Genomic DNA, 26,365 nt, shown 5'->3' with positions numbered 1-26,365 from the left:
GCGGCGGCAGCGGCAGCGCGCTTCTCCCGCCCGGGGCCCCCGATGGCTTCGGCCGGCAGCGGCATGGAGGAGGTGCGCGTGTCGGTGCTGACCCCGCTGAAGCTGGTGGGGCTGGTGTGCATCTTCCTGGCGCTCTGCCTGGACCTGGGCGCCGTGCTGAGCCCGGCCTGGGTCACGGCCGACCACCAGTACTACCTGTCCCTCTGGGAGTCCTGCCGCAAGCTCAGCGACCTGGACTGGATCTGCGAGTCCACCCTGCACAGCGGTGAGAGCCCCCCCAACCCCCCAGCCGTGGCAGCTCCGGCTCCACCTTGGAAGACCAGACAGAAGGGGACGGGATGGGGTTGGGAGCCGGCTCCTGCCTCTCCCCCCATCCGCTCCCTCGCCATCCTCCCCTCCCAGGCACCCCAGCCTTGGCTCCCTTTGTGCCATCACCCTTGTGTCCCCTTCTCCCCTCCATTGACCTTTATCCTCGCCTGGCCACCAGCCTGGGCTCCCCACTCACCCCATCTGCTCCCGGTTCAGCAGCCCCCCAGCCATCCTTTCCCTCCCCACCACATCCCGGTTTCCAATCGGCCATAGTCACCCTTCCGCCTCCCCCCAGGCTTGCCTCCCTGCCCATCTATCCCTTTTAGCCCCCAAAGGATTGGAGAAGGCTTTGTGTAAATCATGCATGCGGAAGGGAGCTCTGTGGGGCACCTGCCCTGCCCCAGTTGGATGGTCAAGGAGGCAGTGAGGGGCTTAAAGAAGGGGCACTGCCTTTAAGGTAACCAGGTGGCCCCTTATGTCTCAGTGTTTCCCCAAAAGGTCCCGAGTTGTGGCTGGTTTTTGGTTTTTGTGGGGTGGCGGTTGCTTGCCACATCATGAGAATTCGGTGGAGATTAAGGAGCATCTCTGTGCTCCAGCTGGGAATTGCCTGCAAAGTTATCTCTTGTCTAGGCAGATCTACAAGCTCATGGAAACCACGGTTTTTTTTTTTACTTTGTCCTGAGCAAAGACACATTTTGGATTTTCTTATCCCTTTTGCTCTTCTCTGCCCCCTTGGATGTGTCTGTGCATCTTCTTAGCAAGTTCCTGTTCTTCCTTCCCTTTTAAGCTCCTTCTGCCTTATTGTCACTTAATTTGGTTTCTTGGTGTCTCTTCTTCAGCATTTTTTGTCCCTTTTTCATGAATGGAGAAAAAACCTGGTGGCTTTCTCCTTTAAACCTTTCTTGGGATATTCAGAAGCTGGTTGTGAATGACACAAGCTGCCTGTTGGATTTCTCTCAATAAAAATCTGTCTCTTTTTTTTTCTCATGGAGTGTTTTAGGCTTCATTGCAACAACTTCTGGAGTCCCAATGGAAACATTTGCAAATTAAACCAAAGCCCACGCATAAAGCCTGCTAAATCATCCATTTGGATCAGTCTTTGCCCTCAGATTTTTTGGTAACCATACAGGAAAAGATCACTTACTGCTTGTCTGGCTTTCTACTGCTTGCTTTGAAAGCTTGCATTTCTACTTTTCTTGGCTTCTTGAAATCCTTTAATATTTTCAGAGCCAACATAATATGTACGTGGAAAAATCGCAGGCATTCCTTTGTTGCTGTCAGTGTTGTAATGATTTGATTTGTTGTCAGTGCTGCACAACATTTGGTGGGTTTGGCTCTTGCTTGCTTTAGATTTGTGTGACATGATTGCAAAAATATATATATACTTTTAATGCCACCTTCATTCAGTTACCAGGAATCTAAACAAACTTTCCAGGAGAGCTTCTTTTCTTCCTCAGTATAAATGGAAATTTATGTAGGAATGTCAGCTTCAACATGTCGCCTTAGCAACCTGAATCCCTTGCCCCTTCTTTCTGTCTCTTGAAATAATATCCCCTTGATTGCATAAAGACTTTTCAGATGGCTTGGGTGAAGATGAGCCTGTTTCAAATCCCTCTTTTATTTTGCTGCTTTCATCAGGATCACGACCCCTTCCCCCCCCCCCCCATAAAATGTTGGAAATTAAAGAAAGATTACCAGTGTTTTCTAGTGCAGCATCTGAAAACTGCTAGTCAGTCCTCAGTTGCTTTGAGAGGCATTTACCTTTTTATGTTTTCCTATAAAAAGGTGGGAGATAGGTGGGCGAGGAAAGGATGATGGGGGATGATTTAAAATGCAGTCTTGCTGGATGGTATATGCTTAAAACCAGAGCAGATCTGTTGCCTTCTCCTGACCCCTTTCAGAAATTCCTGACTGTTCATTTCTATTTTGGGTTTTTGAATCAGCTTTGCTCATTTTCCTTAAATACTTTCCATGTAGTACAGCCAGGTTTCACAAACTACTGGGGAAGAAGTGAATGATTGTTTTATTTGAGGTGACTTGAATAAGCCCTTCACTTTCCTCATGTTTGGCATGTAATCCGGCTCTCAGAGGAGACTTGAAATATAAGAAACTGTAGTATTCTTCCTGCCCTGCTCCCTCTCCTCAGAGCCTGATATCATTCCCATTAAAGTCAGTGGAAAAGCTCCCATTGAAGTGAATGAATTTGGGATCCAGCTCATACCCTTTAACACTGTGTGTTCTTGCTTAATATTTTAAATGTACTTTCCACCCACGTCAAGAACACAGCAAGCAGTATGTTTTGGAGATAGCAGAGAGTTCCCACAGGGAAAGCTCTTCCCACTTGGTACCAAGGCAGCAGCTTTGTAGCTAGCTAGCTGTGAGAAACAGTGGCAGACAGAAGCAAAAGATGTCTTAACCTGTGGTTTCAAGAGATTGGCTTCATCACTCATTGAAGGAGACCACCTCAAGTGGCACTATCCAGGGCGGGCTCAGACTGAAAGATGTTAAAGTGCTTTCAAAGTTTAATTAAAATCCTTTGTTATAATAAGATTTAGGGAACTGATTGCTATTCAAAAGGCATCTTCATTTTGTAGTACAGAATTTACCAAGTATGATAGCATCAGTTGTAGCAAAAAATAATCCCTCTGTCAACCTCCCTGTGTTCCAAAATTTTCATTCCTTGGCGTACCACATGTTCTTATACTTAAAGTGGTTTATTTTTAAATTTTGTAACTTTAAGAATCATTTAGCACCAAGGTTTGTGTGAACACTTTCCAGAATTGCCAGCCTTAAGTATTCAAAATAATGAGTCAGAATGATGTAAGAATCATGAGATTTAAAAGGGAAAATAAATGAAGTTCTCTTGATTTGCTTTCCTATTTTGAGTCTTCAGACTTCACTTGGGTCACTCTTTTAAGCTTTTCTCTGCAACCACAAACTGTAGGAACTAGCTTTTGTTTGTAAATGAAAGCTGAGTTTCTTGCCTAATGGTGTATAAAAAAAGGAGGTGGGACTTTAAGAACAACTACAGATATGACAAGGCTAGCAATTCCAATTGAGAGCTTTAGGAGTTGTCCAGCCATGCAAATTTTGTCTAGGACCAAACCTTAACATGAATAGTTTTGCTCATGTACAGGTCTTTTTGTAACTTTTAAAAAAGACTTTGTGGTGATTTTCTTAAATATATGTGACTAAACCAAATAATAATAAATATGAAAAGTTTAGATGCTTTCTTTGCTTTGCCTTTAAACAGAATTTTGCAGATGATTAGTTTGAAGTGATTTGGGCCCATTTTGCATTTGAATGTGCTTATGATAAAGCAGTTTATGTTTAAATCAGAGTTACTGTGCATAAACACATCATTGCATGTATCTTATTTAGAACTTAATTGGATGTGTGTAGTTGTTCCCATGGAGAACCATGTGACAATAAATTTGTTTCTGTGCAATATATTGCAGTTATAATAATTTTTCAAATGAAAAATGCTTAAATGTGTCCTAGCAAACCTAAACAATTCCATAGTATCTGGTCTGTCAGCTAAGCACCTTGCATTTTGTAGAGCAGAATGTCTCCTTTGGGAGCATTATGGTCCATTGTGTAAATAATGTACATGAAAAAATATATGAATGAATATACTTACCCAGTATAAAACCTTTTTGGTTCACAGGACACGCATATATTTTTGCTAGTAAACGACCTAAATGCATGTTTATGCAACGTTCCTTTAAGAAAATTATGTTCCTTACAACCTTCCATGAAGGCTTAAAGAAAAAGCATCCCCAAAGGAATAAACACAAGAACCACGCTGTATATCTTTGTTTAGTAGTCAGAAAACAAAAAGGTGTACTCATAATCCATCCTCCATTTAGAACTGAGCGCATATTAAAATAATTATTTAATGTTGATGTTAGCCTATTCTAACATAATAAGCTGTTCTTCAAATGATAAGCAGCATAGGATGTCCCCTTTTGGTGGCAGATCACTTGAATGGACTTAACCTTAACTATATATTAAGTAAAAATTGCTGAATTTCCATGGTTCACTGGGTTTGATGCCATCTCTTTTAGCTCTGTTTTGTTCCAAAACAAAATTGCTAGTTCAAAAACAACATCCTTCTGTAAAGATGTGGATTGTTGGTCTATCTGAGTTGATACTGATGCACATTTGTGAACTGTTCAAGGGTAGTAGTCACTAGTTAATACTCTTCTCACTTTAAAGGTGGTTAAATAGACGTAGAAAATATAGGGTGTTCATAAATGTGTTCCGGGATGTGGGGGGTGGAGCTTTAATTAGCACAGCTCCAGGAGCCATGCTAATTAAAGCACCCGGAGTGGCATGTGTATCAGCATCCCTGTGCTGAAAAATGGTGGCGGGGCACTTTGAACTAAAGCTCATCAAGTGATACTGAAGTTTGCTAGACTGCAGCAATTACCATGAAAATATTTAATCGAGTCTGCTCCAACGTGCTGTAATTACGTGTTGGAGCAGCCTCCCTGCACATGTATAGGAGTTCTTAATGACCAGTCCCATAGCATGAAAACTCTCATGTTTTACTGATATGTCCAAAAAGTTTGATACCAAATCAAATAAAAGGCAAGTTCAACATCCTTCACTTTCTTGCCTTGGATTAGGGAGGGTATAAATTTTGGATCATGCGACTCCAAAAAATAAAAATCTGATCTACAAGAATTTATATTCAGCATGCTTTTCTCTCAAGATATCAAGTAGAGCTATGAAACTTGTTGAGTTTTTTAATTTGTCTTTCAGGAAACTCCTTCCTCCTTCCTTACTCACTAGTATTTTACTTGCTCAGGTATTTAAAAAAAACAAAACAAAATCTGATTTAGATCTGTAACCAGTAGAATTCCCTTGTTACTTAACATGTATGAAAATTTTCAGACAAGTTCAAAGTGAATTGTAGTATAATTAATCATCAAAATAGCCTGAAAGGTGGTGGTACAAGCATGCTCCCTGTTTTACAGGTGGGAAAACAGACCAAGTGATCTTAGTGGAACCCATGCTTGGGGGTGATTTGCAGAACCAGGGCTTTTTCACACCTAAGCATAGATATGTACTTTGAGCTGCATGGCCTCCTACTGTAGGGTGTCATAAAGCTCCTGGCTATTCAGAGGATCCTGGCAGACATTAAAATAGTGGTGTGATGAGATCTGATCCCTAATTCCAGGAATTGCATCTTTTGCCTTGCCACATGTACATGGCAAGAGGTGCGATTATTGAGATTGGTTACTGATTCCAGTTGCGTCACTATTTTAATGGGACCCTTGCAAATTGATTGGGGTTAGCAAGGTTCCAGCTCCCCCCCAGCTGAGGACTTCAACCATTTCCTGTGCCCAGCAGTGCATCTGAGTATAGAAAAACCCAAGTGGTTGGCTGCCTTGTCTTACGGCTCCTTCTGGAGCTGTTTTGAGATGTTGGGTCCTCGTGAGGCTTGTGGCTGACCACAACCTGGCAGGTTGCTTTCCTTGCCCCACAGTTCCCTGCATCAACACACTGAAAGTCACACATGCTTCCTCATACAGTGCGGCACTGTGTGGCTGTTAGCCTACCAAGGTTAAAGAATCCATCAGCTGATGGGATCCCAGTGCTGCACCTAAAGAAGCATGGTGCTGCACCAGCATCGCTGTTGGGCAAGCCTTGCAATGCAGCCAGCATTGGTCCCCATAGTGGTCTGCCCTGCCACACATTTGGTTTAAGGTGTACTGCAAACTAGCCACAAATGTGTTCCACTTATTTTGTAGAAAAATGTGGTGGTTAGTTAGTTTGTTTGTTTTTGCCATGCCATTACTTCTGTGAATGTGTGCCCAAGTTACTATTTATGGTTCAATTAATAGAACAATCATATTATAAACGTAGTATCTGCCAGGTCCACAGTAACAGAGGCAAACATCTCACCACCTCTTCCTCCCTTGTCATGTGTGAAGCATGTCCATGGAACTCAGATGTAACATGGCTATATGAAATGTGTGTTGTATGCATATTGTACATGGGTACAAATTAACAATTAATTTTTTTCAAAAGCAAAACAAATGTCATCAATACACTTAATTGACCTTACCATAATTTATTTTGTGCATCATCACTCCTAATAATGGAAAGCTGCTGTTTTTTTGTTTTGCTTATTTACTGGTAATAAATATCTTTACCCAGTAGTTTAAAATGCTCTTAATGATAATGATAATAAGTGGTTTAAATATTTTATGAGACTTATATTTAGAACAAAGTGGGATATAACCTTGTCTCTACTACTGATCTGTGTTCAAAGAGGATCATGCAAGTTCCAAGCTAGGAAGCAGAAATGGATAAGATCTGTTAGGTTGTATTGCTTTCAATGTATTAGAATGCTCTGGTTCAGTAAAAAAGGCTGCTAGTTTGATGGAAAAGGAAAAACTATATTTAAATGCTAATTATTTTTTACAAGGTCCACTGGAATAAGTTTTGAAAATATCAGCAGATTGCCAGTTAGTTTGATGAACACTGACATTCCTCTTACAGCGTAGATCATGGTTAGAGTTGCTGAAATATTACTAAGTGCCATGCTGTGTATGTGGAGGTCAGAAAAGAGAGCTCAGGCTCTTTTAATCTTGAAAAGAACATCTTGTGCCTTTTGTCTATCTTCTTCTCCCCTAGCTACATATACTTGTAAAGTTTCTTCCATGGATGTTTGGAAGGACAGCCCAGTAATTAATTTGACATGGTAAACCTGTTCTATGAATCTCAGAGCAAGGCCATGCATCTGGTGTGAGAGATGCCTAAGCATAGTTTGTACTTCCTTTTCTGTGAGTGAATTATAGATGACATGATTTCCTGTAATGCTGTACTCAAGTTGGCAAAGGTGGTATGTAATATATTAGATCTCAGAAAAAAAGTTAGCATTTAAGTTAGGTCTTTCATCTGAAGAATGCTTTCTCCTTGGCATCTAAAGAATGGTCCCTTGTGGTCCTTAAAACTTGTGTTCATTGAGCTTTGAAAAGAAAACAGCTGGTTTAAAAAGAAAAAAAGGCATCTACTTGTTTTGTGGGAATTGGAGGTTTTTAAAAATAAATAAATAACAGCTTAACTTTTACTTTAGGGAGCAATATATTAATGGCCACATGAGCAAGCACATGCTACCTCTCAAGTAATTCATAGACCTGTAAACCTGTGGATGTGGCAGCACTTTGTTGACTTGAAAATATGTTTTAGTTCCACAGCACTAGGTACTGGGTAACATTTTGATTATAGTTGATCTTCTGCCATGAAGACTAAAGATAACCTTTTCACTGGTGTCTATTTCTAAATGCACAAGGGAATAGGTGAGATGAATGAAATATGGTTTGAGATTCCTGCAGGAGTGTAGCACCTCAGGCATCAATAACTTTGAGGTGCTTTTCTATATATCCATCTTTTGAAATCTAAGCCACTAAATATTTATGTATTTAGATATCATCTGAGTGGGGATTGGGGAAGTCAGTGTTGCCTAAATGTTAAACTTAGGTACCAAAGGTACTTTTTGACATTTTTTCCTTAAGTGATTTAAGAACTTAAATTGTATTTTCTAAAGAGACTTGGCTTCTAGAATTCCACTGATACAGATGCTTTGGAAAATGTTATTCCTACAGTCCACTTCCATTGTACAAAATCCCTATCAATCTGGAAGTGATCTTGTCATCTGTCTAGTGCATTTGGCACAGAGCCTCATGATCTACAGTGAGGTTTTGCATGGATACAGCATTTGCTTGCATGGAACAGCTTGCAGGATCGAAACTTTAACTATGTTTTATGAGAATAAGACAAGTAATATTCAGCTCCATATGTCCAGAATGGTAACTTCACTTCTTAACTATGAAGTTTAAAGATAAAATGTAAAGTGGGATGTTTTTATTTCACTATATACATTTTTATGCCAACATCCTTTAGTTTGGGACTTAGATGATTAACTTAACTAAAATGAAGTTTCTTGTCTGCAGGTATTTTGCTCTAACATGTTAGCAGCAGAATGAAGTATGTTTTATTACATTAAAAAACAAATTGTTCTCTCCATTTCCTGTGAGTGGCTGGTCTCAGAACCTCAACTGTAGACTTAGACAGATGCTATGAGTGCCCAAATTCACCTTTGTGTTAAAGTACAGCAGTGACTTAGCAAAATAGTTATGTTCACCTTAGGAAAAAGGTGTATACAGCCACAGTTGCTCTGGTTCATTTAGCAGGCAATATCTGTACATGCATATTATTGGCTGTGGGTAAAACTGTCACAAGTTCCTGAGGGGCTGAGGAGCCAAGTAGTCAAATCATTTAGACAGGGATGTCAAAGATATGGCCTGCAGGCTGGATTCGGCCCGCAGAGCCACATAACTTGGCCCCCAGTGCTGATTCCACACAGGGCCAGTCCTGGACCCCCCCCACCTCCCTGCCTCATGTACTAGATCCAGGGCCTGGTCTGGCCAGTCCAGAACTTCACTGCACACAGTGCCTGCTTTGGCCAGTCCAGGATGAGCTACATGCAGCCTGCTTTGCCTGGTCTGGGGTGGGTGCCACATGCAGTGCAGGTCCCAGAGCAGATGGGGAGTGCAGCACAGTCCCAGGCCATCCAGTGCAGCCATTGAATCAAGTATGCAGGGTTCGGGGGGTCTCCCACATGCTGGATCCAGCGCCTGGGCTGGACCCACTTGGCACGTGGCATCTGTCCTGGATCAGCTGGAGTGGGTACTGCCTGTGACTTGTGTCCTAGTCTAGACACAGTAGGCACCATGTGCTGCACACTCACTCCCTGACTGGCCAGAATGAGCACCATGGGCACTAGATCCAGCATGCGGGGTCCCAAAGGGCTTGCCTCATCCAGCTTGTGGACCAGTCCTGTGTCACTGTTCTGGCCCACAGGACCAGATGAGTTTGACACACCTGATTTAGACACTTCAGAAAATTTTCTCTTTTCCATAAAATAAAAAAAAGAAAATGGTCTACATGGGCCAGGCTGGACAGCAGCCATGATATGCACAATCTATAAATAGAAGGACCTATGCATAGAAAAGTAAAGGTCTGCTGATGGAATAGCTTTTGGGAGAAGAGGCCTGTTCACTGCTAATAGGTGTGGAAAGTGTCTCTGCGAAGAAAAGCAGAAGAGAGGTGCTATGGATCCCTGGGAGAATCAGTGTAGAGTAAACAACATTTTTCTTATCTTGATAAGTTTCTTGTTCAGTGTTTGAAGAAAGCAATTCTGTGATTCATTACCATTGTAATGACACTTGACATAAACAATTTGCAGTATTTCATTCCATACAAGGAGAGGGCTTAGGAGAGAACTATTGTAGAAACTAAAGGAATCTGGGCTGGCTTTATCTTGTTTTCCTAAAGAGATTGACTAAGTTTCCTTATAGTGTTTGATAGAGCCACCATATGTTAGTATTCAATATATTGTTTATTTTCACAATCACTTTGAATCCAAAATTCTATGGAAAGGAAAATAAATATATGTATATGTGTGTTTGTGTGATGTATTATCAGGACTGCACAGAAGCATTAAAGGACTGACAACACAAAGCATTTGCATGGCTTGTTCGTACACTAAGAACAAATGACCTAATTAATAAAGCCAAATGTTTTCTTTCAGAACTTTGAGAGATTTTATTCCTCTATTATGACTTTTCTTGATGTTATCCTAGTGCTAGAGTGTTGTTTTGGCAAAGAAATAAAGCAGATAAAGCTATTCCTAATTAAGAATGAATATACAGCTAAAAGCCTCAGGTCATTTCACTTTGGGGGAAGCAGGGAGGAGAGTGAGACTTTTCAGTGTCCAATTAACATTATGCTTCTACGTAGTTAAAAAACTGGAAGAATTTCTAAAAAGCTATGAAACTGAAAGAATTCTTAAATAAGAAAAAGCAATAAATTACAAATGTTACAAGTGAACAATTAAAGGAGGGGGTGGGGAGATGGATTTTCTTTATTTATTTTTGAGGAAGATCTTTCCCTGCTCTCATCCCTCTATTTTTCATCATCTGTTCTGGGTGATTTTTTTGTTTAAAATGCACGTATATTCCTAAATATAAAAGGGATATTAAAAACACCTGTTATTTTATTAAAAAACCTAGGCTACCATCAGGATCAACTGAATATTTCCTTTAACGTGCATTATGACTCCTTAGCAACATAAATCAATAGTTTTTTCAAATATACTAATGAACATATATAGGGAAGCTCTCTTTCATTGCATCATGGTGACTTTTAAGCATGTCAATTCTGGTAATGTTAACAGCACTGCTAAAATAAAGAACTAGATGTTTAAAACATAATTTATGAAGTGAGCTCTATGTTTTCTGCATTTTTCTCTGCTTGTCCAATACAAATCAACCAAATAAACTTCACTTTTGTTTGTTGCCAGTTTCAGGTTCTGAGCGTTGCAGTGTGTGGTTTTCAAATACTTTATCAGAAGTATTTGCTTAAAAAATAACTGTTTCCACAGTGTCTTGAATTACCAATGGAAATATTAAATTATATTTAAACAAAAGATAAAGTATTTTCACAGTTCAGTTTTAATTTGGGCTTGGATTTGAAGCAACTCTTTAAATTGAAGAAGATAATGTTTTGAAGACAATAAAACTAATAATCCTTCATGAGACACCAGTTTGCCAGGTGTTGCACTTTCTTAACAGTTCATGTATGAGAAGACTTCTGTAACTCCAAGGACAACTCATGTAAACAACTCTGAAGAATTAGGGCTTAAGTTTTTGAGGAATGCATATAAATAATTTTTATAGTTTAATCTGGCATTAATGCTCTATGTACAGGTCACATTATGTTGCAGAGGGAGTCCACTGTTAACTTGTTTCTCCCTTTATTGCCGTTTATTATAAATTATTTCACTGCAATTTCAAAGATAAGTGAAATCTATACAAATGTATAAAAATAATGTTTATTAATTACATTTTCCTTGCTTCTTTCCCCCTACATGAAATAAGTTCAACAATTCTTTTTTTCTTTTAGAAAATTACGCCATATGTAAGATGAAATTCGCCTCTGTTTAGAGAGTGCCACTAGAAAGTTATTAAATCCCACTTAGCCCCTCTTTTTGCCATCATCAGAAAGCCTTCAGAACATAACACCTGACATTTTTCTAGGATGATAGGGGCCTTTAGACATACAAAATGCATTTAAAATCAACTTTGTAATTCTAAGACTAGAATTATTTCTTAACCTGTGTCTATCTTGACAGTGTTCCATATTTACCATCAGTTTTCAAGCAGTTCTCCTATATTGAGTTCAATGGCTGGTTCTGCTTAAAAGTTTATTGGCACAATACAGTTTTGTGAGTGGTAACTACATATAGGATGACATGAAGGGAAAGCCTTTTTGTGAGCTAGTAAAAGGAAGGAGGACTGTACCTTTTTAGCCTAGAGTCGCTACTTATAGTTAAAATAACTTGTCCTCAACTATTATTTGGGGGCATATACATGTGCAAATGCTGCCTGATGGATTTACTCCAGAGTATTCTCTAGTAGCATTCTGCTGCTACCATGTTAGAGCACCGTGGGCAGGCACTTACACATGCGCCCATTTGGGAGCAGATTTGATGCTCCTAGAAGCAGTCTGCTTTTGCCCCTGACCAGGACAGTTCTTGATCAGCCCTGGGTTGATTAGCTCAGGCTGCTCAATTCCTGGCCAGCTCCAGGCTGCACATGCAGACTTCCCCTCATAGCCTGGGACTGGCTGAGAACTGTCCTGATCGGGACAGGTCCCGGCCACAGCTCCCTGCCCCAGTTCCGTTCTGCAGTTGAGGAGCAGGGGCTAGGAGTTCCCTGCTGCTGGGGAGGAGGACACTGTCCCCAACTAGGATCTGGTGGTAGGGCCCACCCAGGTAGCAGGCAGCTCCTGAGGGCAGGGAGCAACCTGTCAACCTCTGCTGCCTGGCTGACTGGGAGCAAATTTGCTGTCAGCTAGCCATCTGTGTGTGCCTTACTGCACAGTAATTACTAGCTACTTGCAAATGCAAATAGCAAAATAACTGCCTAGTGGAGCAAATTGCTGCGCAGCAAGGGTCTGCAGTACTTAGACGCAGATGCTTACTATTCATTAATTTGCTCTATTACTCAATAAAGCATCTCTTGTAGACACGCCCTTTGGCAATAAATAGAAACTGGGCTTTTACTGTTCTGAACTTACCGTCAGCACCATAATCTTGGACACTTATGTCCTAGGAATTCATGCCACTTAAATAGAACTCCAGAGAGTGGCTGTGTTCCAACACTGATTTGTCCTTTTATAACCTACATGCATATAATAATAATAGATATATTTTTTTAACCTTTGCAAAATCTATAGATGTGACTGCTAATGATTAAAATATTAGCCCACACTTGCATCTCCTTGTGCCTTAACTATAGCACAATTAATTGCTTTCCCGCCTTATCTATTACCTGTTTATCATCCATTAGAAAAGCAAAAGCATGCTTAATTTTTTTATCGTCCTGCCACTCCAGTGTCATTCACCTTTTATTTACAGCCGTTGGCTTCTGATTAGCTTGGAGATTATTATGTGTAATCTCTTATTACTTGTACTGGCATTTAAAATCTTCATTCAACTGCTTCTCCCATGTGCCAGTTTGATTCACACTTGCAGTCTTTTATGGGTTTTGCCCTCTGGGTGAGACAATTTTACATGTCTTCTCTTTGTACCTGTGCAATTTCTAAGTGGAGAGTTTTCTTTTATGTGGTTCCAAGCTGTTGGGAAAGCCATCTTTTTCAGGTGTGTGTATTTGTTAAGTTTTATAGTTGCACAGGGCATTTCATAATTTGCATAGGAAGTGTACTAACTAATGTTAATCATTGCTTAAATTTTCCAGGGTTCATCAACATTAATTAGTCAGTCTTTGCAACACTTCTGTAATGTAACTGAGGTTCTTTCCATTTTGCTTTTAGTATATCAATGAGACATATAGAATAAATGACTTTTTAAACTGCATACTGAGATAGGCTAAGAGGGTTGAGGAGTAAATAGTTCCCAACTCCAGTGTCTGTCCAGTTAGACAATACCTAGTAAACAAAGCTTGAAAGTTTTAGTATTTTTTTCTTTGTAATAAAACTGGTGTGTTCATTAACATTTTAGTAGTATAACAGTAAACATATGCATGGAGAAATGTTTTGCAAGAAAAATGCTTTTTTTTCATTTAGAGATGCATTCTCAATCTCTCCTCAGTAGTTTTTTTATTTTTCATCTTTCATTCAGTGATTCATAAATGACATTTAGTCATACCAGTCCCAAAAAAGCCATGCTGTATGTATTCTAACAGTCATTATTGGAACCTAGATGTGCTAAATTTCAGACACACTATTTTGTGCGCACATTCTTGCTTGTGCTTATGTGTGTTCTCTCTCCCAAATCAGTTTTGAACTTATTTACAAAATGCACCTTGGACAAAGTCATATCAGAAGGATGCATAGCTCGTCTGTGCTTTCCCCTTGTTCTCTCACTTATTCCTTGCAGGAATCTGTGTTCGCTATCCCTCTTTGTGCTGAGTGATGGGAAAGATGCTGGGATTCTATTTCTTGATCCACATCAGAAATGGATCCAGGATTTTGAAAAATGGAGTGAGGGAGCAGCAACCAGGGCTTCAGAGGTGTTTGTACCCCTTGCTCCCAGCCTTTCTCCCCTTGTCCCCCACCAAGGGTGCATAGCCCATGCACCAGGAGAAGCAGTTGAGGACTTTAAGTCCCCAAAGCAGATAAAAATCTTCCCCCTCCTTCCTACATGCTCAGAATCGTATCCTTCCTCTCCCACTCCTGCCTGCTGCTGCTACTGCCACTGTTCCCACTGTCTTGGGGGTGAGGGAAGCTCCAGACCTACTCCTACCTGCTCCAGCTGGGTTGTTTGGGGACCAGGCTTCAGGCTGATGGCTCTGATCCCCATTTCCAGGTTCCCCCTTTCTGCTTCTAGATTGGCAGCTGGGGTGACCAGGGAGGGAGGAGGAACCTATCCGCTGCTGCGGTGTCCCCACTGACCCAAGGACTGGGGGAAGCCAGAGCCACTCTTGCCCATTCCAGCAAGCCTGCATGCAGGCTTACTGCAGGAGGACATGCCTGCATGTCCTCCTGTAGTGGGGAAAGGTATAATTGGGGAACTTAAAAAAATGTTGCTGTCAGGTACTTCTGTGGTATGGTCAGAAAAGGTGGGTGTAACCGTGCCTCTGCACCTTCTCTGGATCCACCCAATCCACATGGCAAAGTGGTTAGGTGTGCAGAGGAGTCATCACCAGATTTGTGCACCACTCAAAACCTACTTAAGCCTTCAAGTTAGAACTTAAATGGTGCATTGGCCCTTCCTGGTTTAGAGATGGATTTTTACCTTACCTGATTCCTGACTGTTACAATGTTGCTGGCGACTCATGAGTTACATGCTGGGCCAAATCTGAAGTAGTACATAGGCAAAGCTCCCATTGATTCATTAGGAATTTTGCCAGGGTCAGTGAGAGTGGGTCATTCCTATATCCCCTGGAAGAGTCAGGGTTATTATTTCTTTATTGATTTGATTTTTATGCTGCCCGTGTTTAAAAAGAAGAAGGCTAAGGACAGCTTAAAATAGAATCCAAAAATGTATAGAAACAGAGTCAAATATTAAAATAAAAAAATGCAACAAAATAACCCCCCCAAAAACCTCCAGACTGAAAAACGATCCACTCTCTTCTGCTCCCCTACATCTGATCAAGGCCAGGCTCCCCCACCCCACCCATCTTTCCAACCTACTTTCAATACAAGAAAATAGACATTCCCTCTCCCTCACCCCACCCTCTGCAACCATTTCCCTCCCCTCCCTTCGAGCAGCCTGCTTCAGACCCAGGGGACTTTTCAGGTCCCCACCTTTGCTTTGCCTCCCTTTCCCCAAAACCTACTCATTCTACCCCCACCCCTCACATATTAAAACCCATTGCTAGGTTTAAAAAGAAAAGAAAATAGAGACAGTACTAATAGAGCCTCCCTGTCCCCATGTCTGTCCCTGTCATAGGGCAATGCCAGAGGGCACCCTTTGGCAGCACCTGCCCGAAGGTGTTGTCCAGTCCTTTTAAGGGCCCCATGCTGGTTTATTTTTCCAAAATCTTTTATTTTTCCAGCTCAGCTGGTCATGCAGTTTGCTCAGCCCTCATTGAATAAAATTTTTGTACAAAATAATTTTTACTTTTAATATCTTCCTTGTTTCTTTGGGGTTTATGTTCAGATGCCTAAATGCATAATTCTTTTTCCTCAAGATCCGGCATGTGTGGTTATGGTTCTTGAATGATCAGTCTTTGTGAGACTTCATGCTGAGCTCACCCTTGACCACTTCAAGCTAAAGTGAAGGGAAAGTTTGTGATTACTGTAGCAAACGGATGGTACTAGAAAGGGTGTTAGATAACATAGATCAGCTAATTCTGGCCTAACCTTAAATCCTTTTCCTTATTTGGACCAAGCCTAAGCAATTTTCCTAAGGCAAAATTCCCAAAGAAATTAACTGAACCTTGAAAAGATGTCACAGGAAGGATTTGCACTCAGTCCTAAGTCAAAATATTACATGGTTACCCAGGGCTTAGTATAAGCCCTGTATTATTCTTATTCTTCCTCTTCTTCTAGAGGGCAAATGGTTAGTTATTTTTAACTGAAATGCATTTCTTTAACGTCTTATCTTTCTAGACTGGCAGATAGCTACTCTTGCTTTGCTTTTGGGTGGTGCTGCCATCATTCTCATCGCATTCCTGGTTGGATTGATTTCAATCTGCATAGGATCTCGGAGGCGCTTCTACAGACCAGTGGCAGTCATGCTATTTGCAGCAGGTAAATACATTACCCAAACAGTCTGAAAATTTCCTAAGGCCAGCCGCTTTTTCTTACAGAAGAGAGATGTGAGTTGGTTCAATAATAATTCAGAGATATTTGAGTTGTCTTATGCTAAATTGTATTACGTATTATTTTTGCAATGTATTAATCATTTTTACAGTGCACTGATACCACTTTTAAATCTAATGCAAACAAATATTGTTTATAAAGCATGTGATGTAGCAGGGGCTAGAGGGGATGATGTTGAAAGCATCCGCTTTTGGAGTCAGTGATATTATGTTGCCTGATTGCTCCCACCCTCTTAATATTTTTCAAAGCTCTGTCTGAAGTTTTAATGTCCTTCATTTTAAAATTCAAAAATAGGGAAAATTAATTCCCAAGTGTGAACCCTTGAAGCCATAAGTATGAAAATAAATAGGATTAAATTGAAAGGTGTTTATTCTGTTCCTGTGCCACAGGAGGAATTAATTTCATTGTGTCAGGTTAGCTCTTAGTTATTAATTTAACAACTGTCACACTGTAAAGCCCCTCTTTGATTTTCAAAGTACCAAAATGGAACAGTTTATGCAGAGTACAGGGAGACTTTAAGAAAGACCCTTGAAGACAAACAGGCCAGAAAAATACTCTAATGCAGTACATAATTGCCATACCGAATCATCCCTCGTTTTATGCATTCTGGTGTTTTCATCTTAGCTAGTAAAGGATATTTTTCTCCCCCTGAGATCCACCAACCTTGGCTTCCCTTTGTTCTGTCAGTCATATCTGTGTTGGAACCAGCAGAATAAGCCTGTCTCATACCCCATAATGAAGAAACTGACAGCACCATCTAGTCTGTTGGATGGATTTTAAAAAGCCATTTACAACAATATGAAAAGATAGGTCCTCGGATTTTGAAGGGTATTTTGAACTGAAACAAAGATCTGAGGAAGGATCCTGCTGCCCCCTGCTGTTTGCTTGAAAATTGTTGAACTGTAGTTCAGAGCTAGAGAGAGGCATGTATACATGCAAGTAATATTAATAATGCAGTCTAGCTCAGTTTGTTTTTTAGAGAGAGGTGACAAAGTGGGTTCAGAATTCTTCAGTAGAATTGGGTCTTGATGAGCTGCATATGACATACATGACCAAGACAACCTAATCCTTTTCTCCTTTTAAGAAGACTGAACATTACAAAATTATGCATAGCAATTAATTTAAGGGCATGGGATTATTGACCTTCATTCATAGTTTTTCATTTGCCCTTTGACTCCATATGTCACAACAGTTTGCATTGACTGCTTAGAAATATACCCCCAGTCATGTCTTATTGCTTAATTAGTTTATTATTAAATTAATAGCTTAAAAAGACATGTTTTCTCTTTAGAGGGAGAGCAAGAGAGAGAGAACTCAATATATTTAATTGGGAATTAATTGAGTGTTCTTTGTGTAGTAAAACAATTTTGCTGTTAATGATAATCTCCATCAGTAAGATACCTATATTAGTTCTTTACCACTTGAGAGAGATCTGCCTGTTTCTTTTAACTTATGTAATGGGTATAGGTTTGGGTGTTAAAGTGCTGTGGCCCGGAATGTGTTCAAGGGAGGAATATGATGAGGCTGAGCAGAGTTGCCTTATGTCACATCATTATCTGACAAATTTAATGCTTTGTGATTTCTTGTTGACATTTTCATAGTTTCCTCTTCAGGATTGTTGCTCTGGTTTCAGCTGTCATTGGAGGTGGGTGGAGGCCTGACATCACCTGAGAGCACTGTGATGCTGCAGGTGGGCTCTAGGCTACATTAGGGAAGGATTTGCCCTCCATGCAGATATTCCTTGATTTAGATTTTTCTGTGGTTTCAGAATATCTTAGTGGTTAGCCAGGCACAGCTCCAAGAATCTGTTGATCTTATGGCAGATTCTATGTGAATATGCTTAGGAATTTAATCCTAAACATATTTCCAGTGAAGAGAGTTACTTACAATATAAGGTACCTAGAACAACTGACAGGTGTAGGGAAATGGATGACAGTTGTGGTAGGAGCTATAAAATAAGTGAGGGTAGGGCCTGTAGAGACTTTAGATTCTGATCAGTTGTTTAAGGTTTTTATTTGGTTGGCTACATTTAACTGTTTTTTTGTCTCAATTTAATGCTTATATGGCAAATGTGGAAAGAGTTAAGGAGGAAGAGTATTTGCAGACTAAGGAAGAAGATGGACAAGTTAGTTTTTGAGAATAGGCCAATAAGGGGTAAGCCAGTAAGTAGACTGGCAGATGGATCATTTAAAATGTGTATGCAGAATTAAGTAGTTAAGTGGAAGAACAACTGCATAGAGTTAATATTATAAACACAAACTTGCTTTTCCATTAACTCAGGAAGCCACTCCCTAGATCTCTTGACTTCTGTATATAGATCCTTTCTCCACACCCAGTCTAAATCTTGTTCATTTGGTCTGTAATCCATGATTTGCATTACATATCAGCATTCCCCAAAACTGAAATGTTTCAAGTGTCTTCCCAAAGGGGCTTTCATGATGGGGCATATTCCAGTTTTATATTTTGTTTACCCTTTAAAATTAGTTTGTGGTGGGGACATTCTTGTCAGGTAGCTCCTGTTTCTAGATTCTCACTCACTAGTAAAAAGGAGAAGACCTCTCCAGACAGGAGGGTCCTCTTCAGACACCAGTAGCTGTTGGAGAGGCAGTATTTCACCCAACCATCATTCCATCACCTTTCCTAATGAACAAGCAGTTCAAATGCCATTCAAGCACTGATTCTGTAGTCACAGATTAGGGCGGCTCCTTCCCTTTTGGATGATTCCTGATTCTCATATGTACATTCATAGGGAGCACCTAGATATATCTTCCAATCCCAAGGTCAAATCTCATGCTTTTGTGTTACTGCATAAGTAGCATGTCCTACTATTCATTCAATGTTTGGCAAATGATATCCACATTCTTCAGCTGGAGGCGGGATGACTTTCTCCAAGTTTGAGATCTGGGAACAATGACTTTTATACTGTTGGTATGTGAAGTAGAGGCTCCATATTTTATTTGATACCTCTTTAAGACCATGACTTGAATTTTTTTTAAGGTACTGTTCAGAGCACCTTGAAATAAATAAATACATCCTGTTTTAAAGACTTGTAAGTGCAGTGGCATTCTTCATGAAAATGAACCCTGCACTGTGGGATGGACTTGGAATGAATATTGCAGTTTGTAACACAGGATTAGCCTTTTTTGGTAATTAGAATTTCTTTTAAAAAGCTGTCTTTTGTTTGGCTACTGAAAGAATTGGTGGTTCCAGAACTGCAGCATATTTAGTCCTATAAATAAGGCCACATAAAACTGAGCCTCTTCTAAATTCAGCTGCAAGGGATTTTTCTGTAGTAATACGCATTTGGTTTCAATGTGCCCAGTCACCTCTGGACTTGCTTACTGCTTACACCAGCAGTATAAGAATGCGGCAGGGTGCTCAGGGTGACTGCCACGCAGAGTGGCAACAGCAATTTCTGGGTGCTGCTGCTGTCATGATCACAGTTCTAGGGCCATGGCAAAAGCTGTTTTACTGACACCCCAGTTGGTACACAGGGCAGTTGCCCCTGTCACTCTACCCTACTTGTGCTACTGGCTTACGCTTCAGGTTTTTTTACCTTAACTTTTCCAACTGCCGCCACTCATCCACATAGCTTTACGGGTAATAACAACAGTGAGGGGCATGTAGGTGTAATTGGTGTATGGGTGTAAAACAGCTGCAGAATTAAATAGAATGCAGTACAGAATCAATATAGTTGTTTGAAGTCAAAGGCTAATCTACACTTGCACTTCTGTTGTTTCTGTCAGTGGTGCAGCTAGGCCATTAATAGCAATAGTGATAACTAATATTTTTAAAAAGGTATTTAGTACATAGCCTCTTTAACTGCAGGTTTCTATTCCAAAAGGATCCGTCCACCTCTTTTTCTTTGTGAATTTGATGCATTGATTTCTCTGTAGTATACTGAATTCGTGTGTTAGCATTTCAGAAGTGACTTGATAAAAGTACCTCCTGATGACTCAGCATGGAAGTCCTGAGGCCTCAGTTCAGGAAAGTGCTAAAGCATGTTTTTAAGTCCATCTTTCTTTGGAATGATTCATTGATTTTGCTAGGACTTAGGCAGGGATTCAGAAGCTACAGGCATGCCTACATGTTTTTTTTTCTGAATAATAATGCTCTCAATCAGCATGAAAATATCCTTACCCTAGGAGTATGAACTTATCCTATTGTCCTTGGTCAAAATTTACTCTCCTGCCTTTCCTACAGTTGCATTGCTAGTAGACAAAATGCTGAGTGTAGCAGCATTAAAATTGTACTCACCTGAAAGGATAGGAAGGGCTGCTCTGCAGAGGGACAAAGTGTGAGGAGAGAGTGGGTTTGTCTCAGAAGTGATATCATTTGCCGTAAGGGCAAGTGAAGCTGCTTTGGAGGCAGCCCTCTTTGAAGTGGGAGGGGTGATGAAACCCCAGCAGGGGTTTTGCATGAGAGGAACCTTAGCAAAAGCCTGGGAAGAGTCCTATCATGGAAGTGGCTGAGAGGGCTTGTTTAAAAATGGGGAGCAGTTTTCCTCAGGAGGCAGAATAAAAGGAAGAGAGAGGAGAAGAGAGACAGGCTGGAGGCCAGGAAAAGAACCTCACCACGGCCACCCCTCAGAAAGCCCCTATCGGAGCTCTGCAGAAGTGGTAGCTAGAGGCTGACCTGGAGAGAAACACAGTATCCTTTCTTCCTCTTGTTCCCCTTTGGAGCACTGCCGGGGTAGGCACAAAAGAGGAGCTGCCTGACAAGAGACTCCGAGACTGGGAAGAACCTCTTGCAAGCCCCTGCATGGCGTGGATGACCACAGGAGGGGAGTGGGACACAGACCAGGGGGAGACTGCCCTGGTTTGCTCCATGAGTGAGAAGGCACCCGGGGAGGGGCAGTGTGCCAGAGTGAGCACTGGGTAGAGGGAGCAGGTGACTGTTACAGCACACCAGAAGCCCTGGTGCCAGGTAGGGCCCAGGGAGAGGCTGCATTTGTTGGGTTGTGTGAGGGGCAGTGGGCAGGGGGAGCAGCCCCAACCCCATGTGCAGCAGGCATTCTGTGCATGCCGTGTGTAGCACGCACACTGGCTCCACCCCTGTACACCCAGTACACCCTGTACACCCATGTGGCACAAGCCAGCCCCAGCCCCAGGTGCTGCATGTGGCATACGAGCTAGCCCGGAGTGCATATTGCATGCAGTGCCTGCACCAGACTGGCCTTGCATGCTGGATCTGGGGCTGGTTGGGGTCAGGCCCATGGACCAACCCTCAATACCACATGCACAACATAGGGGCTAGGGACAGACAATACACACAAACTGGTTTAAATGATCAGAAACTGGTTTAACCCTGTAGCAGAACAGATGTTCAGTGTGCATAAACCAATTTGAAAATGGCTGAAACCGGTTTGAGATTAACCTGGCTGAATGCAGTGTCAGACTTAACTGATTTGAGTCAAACTGGTTTATGCAATGTCTGTCCCAGATTCCTTCATGGTTTAAGCTAAACCAGAGTCCCCCAGCATCCCAGATGCTTTGCAGCCCTGGACAGGGATCTCTGCTCCAGAGCAGGGCTGGCCCTGCCCCTCTACTCCCTGGCTGGAGCTCTGGCAGAGGCTGCAGGCACAGCAGTGTCTGCCTGGCTCTTCCCCTTGCTCCCCACCCCCCTGCTCGATCAGGGATTTTCCCCTCTCTTTTCCCACAGCACAGACCACGTCTGTGCAAGGCAGACAAGGCAAAGGCAGATAGGACAGTGTTTGCTTAGAGCTTTTGGGGGCTAATCAGCAGGTAGCTGGTAGTGTCCCTCCCTTCCTTCCTTGGAAAAAGCTGTTTAAGAAGAGCTTGAACCAATGAGAGATCCTTTTGCTTTGTTGATGGGGTGCTAAATGCTAACAACTCCCTGTGTAACTCTCTGCTGTCTAACTCAATGCTCTGTTATCAATTGCCTGCTAGCCCCATCCTGGTGGTGGGGGGGAACCCCTCCCTAATCAAAGCATCCTGTGGGGCCTGGCCATGCCCCCCTCAGCTCAGCATTATGGAGGGGAAGGGAGGGCTGTTCTAGCACCCCTGGCTTGTAGCCTGAGCCACTGTAGGCATGTGCCTGCATTTCCTCAGATCAAGGGGATCTCTGTGTGGTTACAACCAGTTCAGCCTAGCCAGGTTAGACTAACCTGCAAAGATTCAGGCTCAGGCTTTTTGAATGTCTGTTCCTAACTAGTGAACCAACTCTGTGTGCCAGGGTTGGTGGCCACTGCATGTAGCACATGGAGCTGGAGCTGGCATGCATGCTGCATGCAGTGCACAGAGGCAGTTTAGGATGTGTGCTACATATGTGGGTCAGTCTGACCCCATGTTCCTTGTCTGGCCCATGGGCTGAATGAATTTGATACTCCTGGTCTACATCAGGAATGTGTGGTTTGAAAACAGTCACTTGAAAACACAAGTAGTGACAGCCAAAGTCTGTCTGGGGAGCTGCTGGGTGCTCAGTACTTTTTGGATTTATCCTTTTTATTTTTATTTTTTTTAAATAATAGCTTCAGAGCTTGATTTTCTGTTCTTCCAATTACCTGGAGTTACATCAGTTTAAAATAAACAAGGGATGTGAATGAAGCCCAGGAATAGAAAACATAAAATATGAAAAATATTTTTAATTCCATGCAAAGCTTAGGCCTTTATTGTGACAACACAGTTCACACTATATACTACCATTGACTTCAGTTGAATGGGTGTGAAAGTATGGTTGTAACTGAGCTGGAGCAACTTCTTGCTGAGAATCTTCTTGGTTTAAGAAGTACTGTGTTCCTTTTATTTCTAGATCACTGCTTTAGACCAGTGATCTAATTTGTCTCTTGAATCTACACTGTATGTGTGCAAAGTTCCTCTGATTTGGGAGCAACTCAGAACAACTGACAACAGACATGTCTGTTTCATAAAAACTGCTATCCACATTGGCAGCCTTGAGTGAAAAGCCAAAGATTGAATGGAAGTGAAAACCCATCTTACAATAAGTTTGTTTCACAGTACTAGGACTGCAGTACTGAAAATCTTGCACTTTACGTTTGGAATAGCAGTTAATTAAAAGGCTTAGTCTTTAACTAAAATGGCAAACTGGCATCTTTCATTAGTATTTAATCCTTAGTAGTTTGTAAAGTAAAATAAAAAGGCAAGTGAAAATTTGTGTGTACCATAAATGTGTGAGCAGTATGATAGTAACCTTAATATTTTATTTTGCTATAATTTCTCATGTAATTTCAAAGAGAATTCTATAATTCAGAGCTCTTTTAGTATAATTATGAGTTTGGCCCTGGGCATTTAAAAAAATCTAATAGCTTTTTTGCTTTTTAAAAAATGACTTCCTGTTTGGTTAAAATCTATGTGGTAGTGCACTTCCAGTGGTGGACACACCTATCCTGCCTATATTTAAATATGTGCTTTGGATGTGAACAACCCATTGAACTCAAGGGACTGTTTGTGCCTGCCGAGTTAATCACATGCTTTAATATTTGAGTTTTAAGGCCAAGAAGGACCTTTGGAAAAGGTCCATGCTATGTATCCGGGCTGCGAAAAGGCTGGAATTTATTTTCCTGTGCTGCCTGATGATCACATATTGTGTACATGTAGTCCATGAAGCCCAAGGCCTAAGGGACCATTATATCATCTTGCTTGGCCTCCTGTATGTCACAAGCCATTACATTTCATCCAGTTATCTTTGTATTGAGTTCAGTAACTGTTTATTCCAGTTAAATTAATGGCAGTTGTGTGCCTGTGTTTAAGGGAGAACAGATCCTTATGAGCGTGGGTTTTCCCTCCATTCACAATGCACATTCATTGTATTGGTAGTTGACATACAATGCTATATTTACCAGGTTTATTAAATTCTGTTGCAAATGTGTTTAGAGTATACATACATCAGGCTGCATAAAATCTCCTCTCAGTCTCTCTCTCTCAGGGAAACGTCATCATCGTCATACAAAGAAATGGTTTTCTGGGCTTTTTGCTGCTGTGAATTTATTCTGTTTCATTAGTTTTCAGCCAGGGCAGGATATTCTACTCCACCCACCCTTGAGTTCTACTTTACTAGTGGTTAACTAAACTTCATGAATTCCTCTGGTGCTCTGTGTAATTATATGATTAATTCTAATTACAATAGGTGATAAAATGCATGTAATTCATAATTCCTTAAGAATTCCATTAGACATTAATAAATAACACCTATTACTATGAATTACTACTCATCTAAAATAAATGGTTTGTTTGATTGTGAGTTATGTTCTTGTTTCTTTATTCTTTCTTTCCCTTATGACACATTTATAATACCTATAAGATTAGTCATTTTAGTTTTGGTCTCAAAAAGAATTCCAACTTCAGACTGAAAAAAAGGAGAACAAAAAATGGGAAGAGATTAGTTGTATTCATTATCTGGTGATGTAGAGTGTCTCACTTCCTTATAGAGTAGAAGTAACCTTTGTTCACGTGCAGCAGAATGTATCGTAACTGCTATACTCTCTATAGATAGCAGACAGAGCTTACATATTGTTTCTATTCAAATATTGTAATACCTATAAATAAAAAATTGCAGCAAATGTGAAATTTGATAATGGAATGTTTGCCTTGTTTTATGTAATAGAGCAAAAACCCATTCTTTTCTGACCTTTGGCTAATTTTTCTTTCAGTTGTTCTTCAGGTGTGCAGCCTAGTCCTTTATCCAATCAAGTTCATCGAGACAGTCAGCTTGAAAATATACCATGAGTTCAACTGGGGCTATGGCCTGGCTTGGGGTGCAACTATATTTTCATTTGGGGGTGCCATCCTTTATTGCCTGAACCCTAAGAACTACGAAGACTACTACTAGAACTGTTTACTTTAACAAAACAGAAAGAGAAAAAAAGAAAGAAAAAATAACAAAAAGGATTACTCCATCTTTTCTAACTCTCAGTTTTTTTAGAACACTTGTGGAGCGCCAGATAGTATGCTCTGTGGATAAAGTAGCCTTTGCCTTTTGGCTGTGAACGCTGTAACCAGCTTTTACATTCAAGAGAACAGATATAAAACATCAGATTAAAAACAGCTGATCTTGCATAGACAAATGCTGCAAGCTGTTGATACATTAACTTCATTTTTCTTGACAACAAGCAAAGGATCTACGTGACAAATCATTATGAGAAAAGTAGTTGGAATGAAAATGCCCATATCTGCCATTGCCTGCGGGGAAGCAGCTGGCATGAGCTCCATTTAGAAGTTTTCTTATATAATGGAGGATTCAAAGGTTGTTTTGAGCAGGCAGTACCATTTTATACAATGAGCTAGCCTCTGGTCACGTATTTGAAAAATCTCTTGGGGAATCAGTTGCAAGTGGATGTATGTTAGAGACTGTGAGTGGAACTGGATAGTGACTTTCCTAATATCTACATTCAGAAGTCTCTGGAAAAAAGGAGAAGTTTCTGCTTTGGTGATCCATATTTTCCCACCATGGGTGGGAAATCACTGAAGGAAGTCAGAACCTAAAAACACATGTTTCTAATTATGTGGCTGGAAGTTGTCTCAGCTCTGAGCATTGTGGAGGGAGGAAGGGAGGGGCTAAATGAAGGTAAAAGAGGGCCTTGTTTCCTTGAGGCATATAAAATGCATGCAGAAGCTACATTTGTTCTAAATATCATTTTAATTTCAGACATCACAGTAAAAAATGCATAATGAGTCCAAGTAAGTATTTTTATAGAAGGTATTTGTTAGTATAAATAAATATACAAAAAACTTATAGGTAATGAATCCTCACATAGAGGGAGACACATATATTACATCTAAAAGTAATATTAGCTATGGTGCAGCAGTTAAAGCACTAACTTTATGCACATTCTCCAGAGTATTGGACTAGTATCTCTAGTTTGGGTTGGTATTACAAAATAAATATAATGTCAAATGCTCTGTTCTCTCTGTATGTCCTTATAGAAGCTCAGTTTTGATGGAAAATGTGTAAAAGTTCATATAAAGTTAAGTTAGAACAGAATGAAATGATTAGCTGATGATGTCATAATTTGGTAATTATTACATTTTTAATGCTGATTTAAAACGAAGTTGTAAACAGATTGCCATTTTAAAAAATCCGTTAAACTCATGAGTGTCTTCAGTCGACAAAAATGTAGTTGAGACCAAGTCATGCACAAGAACTGTTATCAGTATGGTATATCAGCTGTATAAGTTACATTTGTTTTTCCCCTTTTGAGTTTATAATAAAA

At 40.7% G+C, this 26,365-nt stretch overlaps 1 protein-coding gene across 1 annotated transcript; it reads left to right on the top strand.

The window, feature by feature from the left end:
* Positions 1 to 6: 6 nt before the first annotated feature.
* Positions 7 to 26,365, top strand: TMEM47 (transmembrane protein 47). Its single transcript, XM_019524889.1, has 3 exons — positions 7 to 265; positions 15,964 to 16,104; positions 24,806 to 26,365. Exons 1-3 carry the CDS (start codon positions 43 to 45, stop codon positions 24,982 to 24,984), a joined length of 543 nt encoding a protein of 180 aa, XP_019380434.1. The 5' UTR covers positions 7 to 42; the 3' UTR covers positions 24,985 to 26,365.

Source organism: Gavialis gangeticus, unplaced genomic scaffold (assembly GCF_001723915.1).
Source record: "Gavialis gangeticus isolate Ggan-Ray unplaced genomic scaffold, GavGan_comp1, whole genome shotgun sequence".
NCBI classification, from domain to species: domain Eukaryota; kingdom Metazoa; phylum Chordata; order Crocodylia; family Gavialidae; genus Gavialis; species Gavialis gangeticus.
Note: the sequence above shows the minus strand (reverse complement) of the source record. Positions and strands in the feature narration are given on the sequence as shown.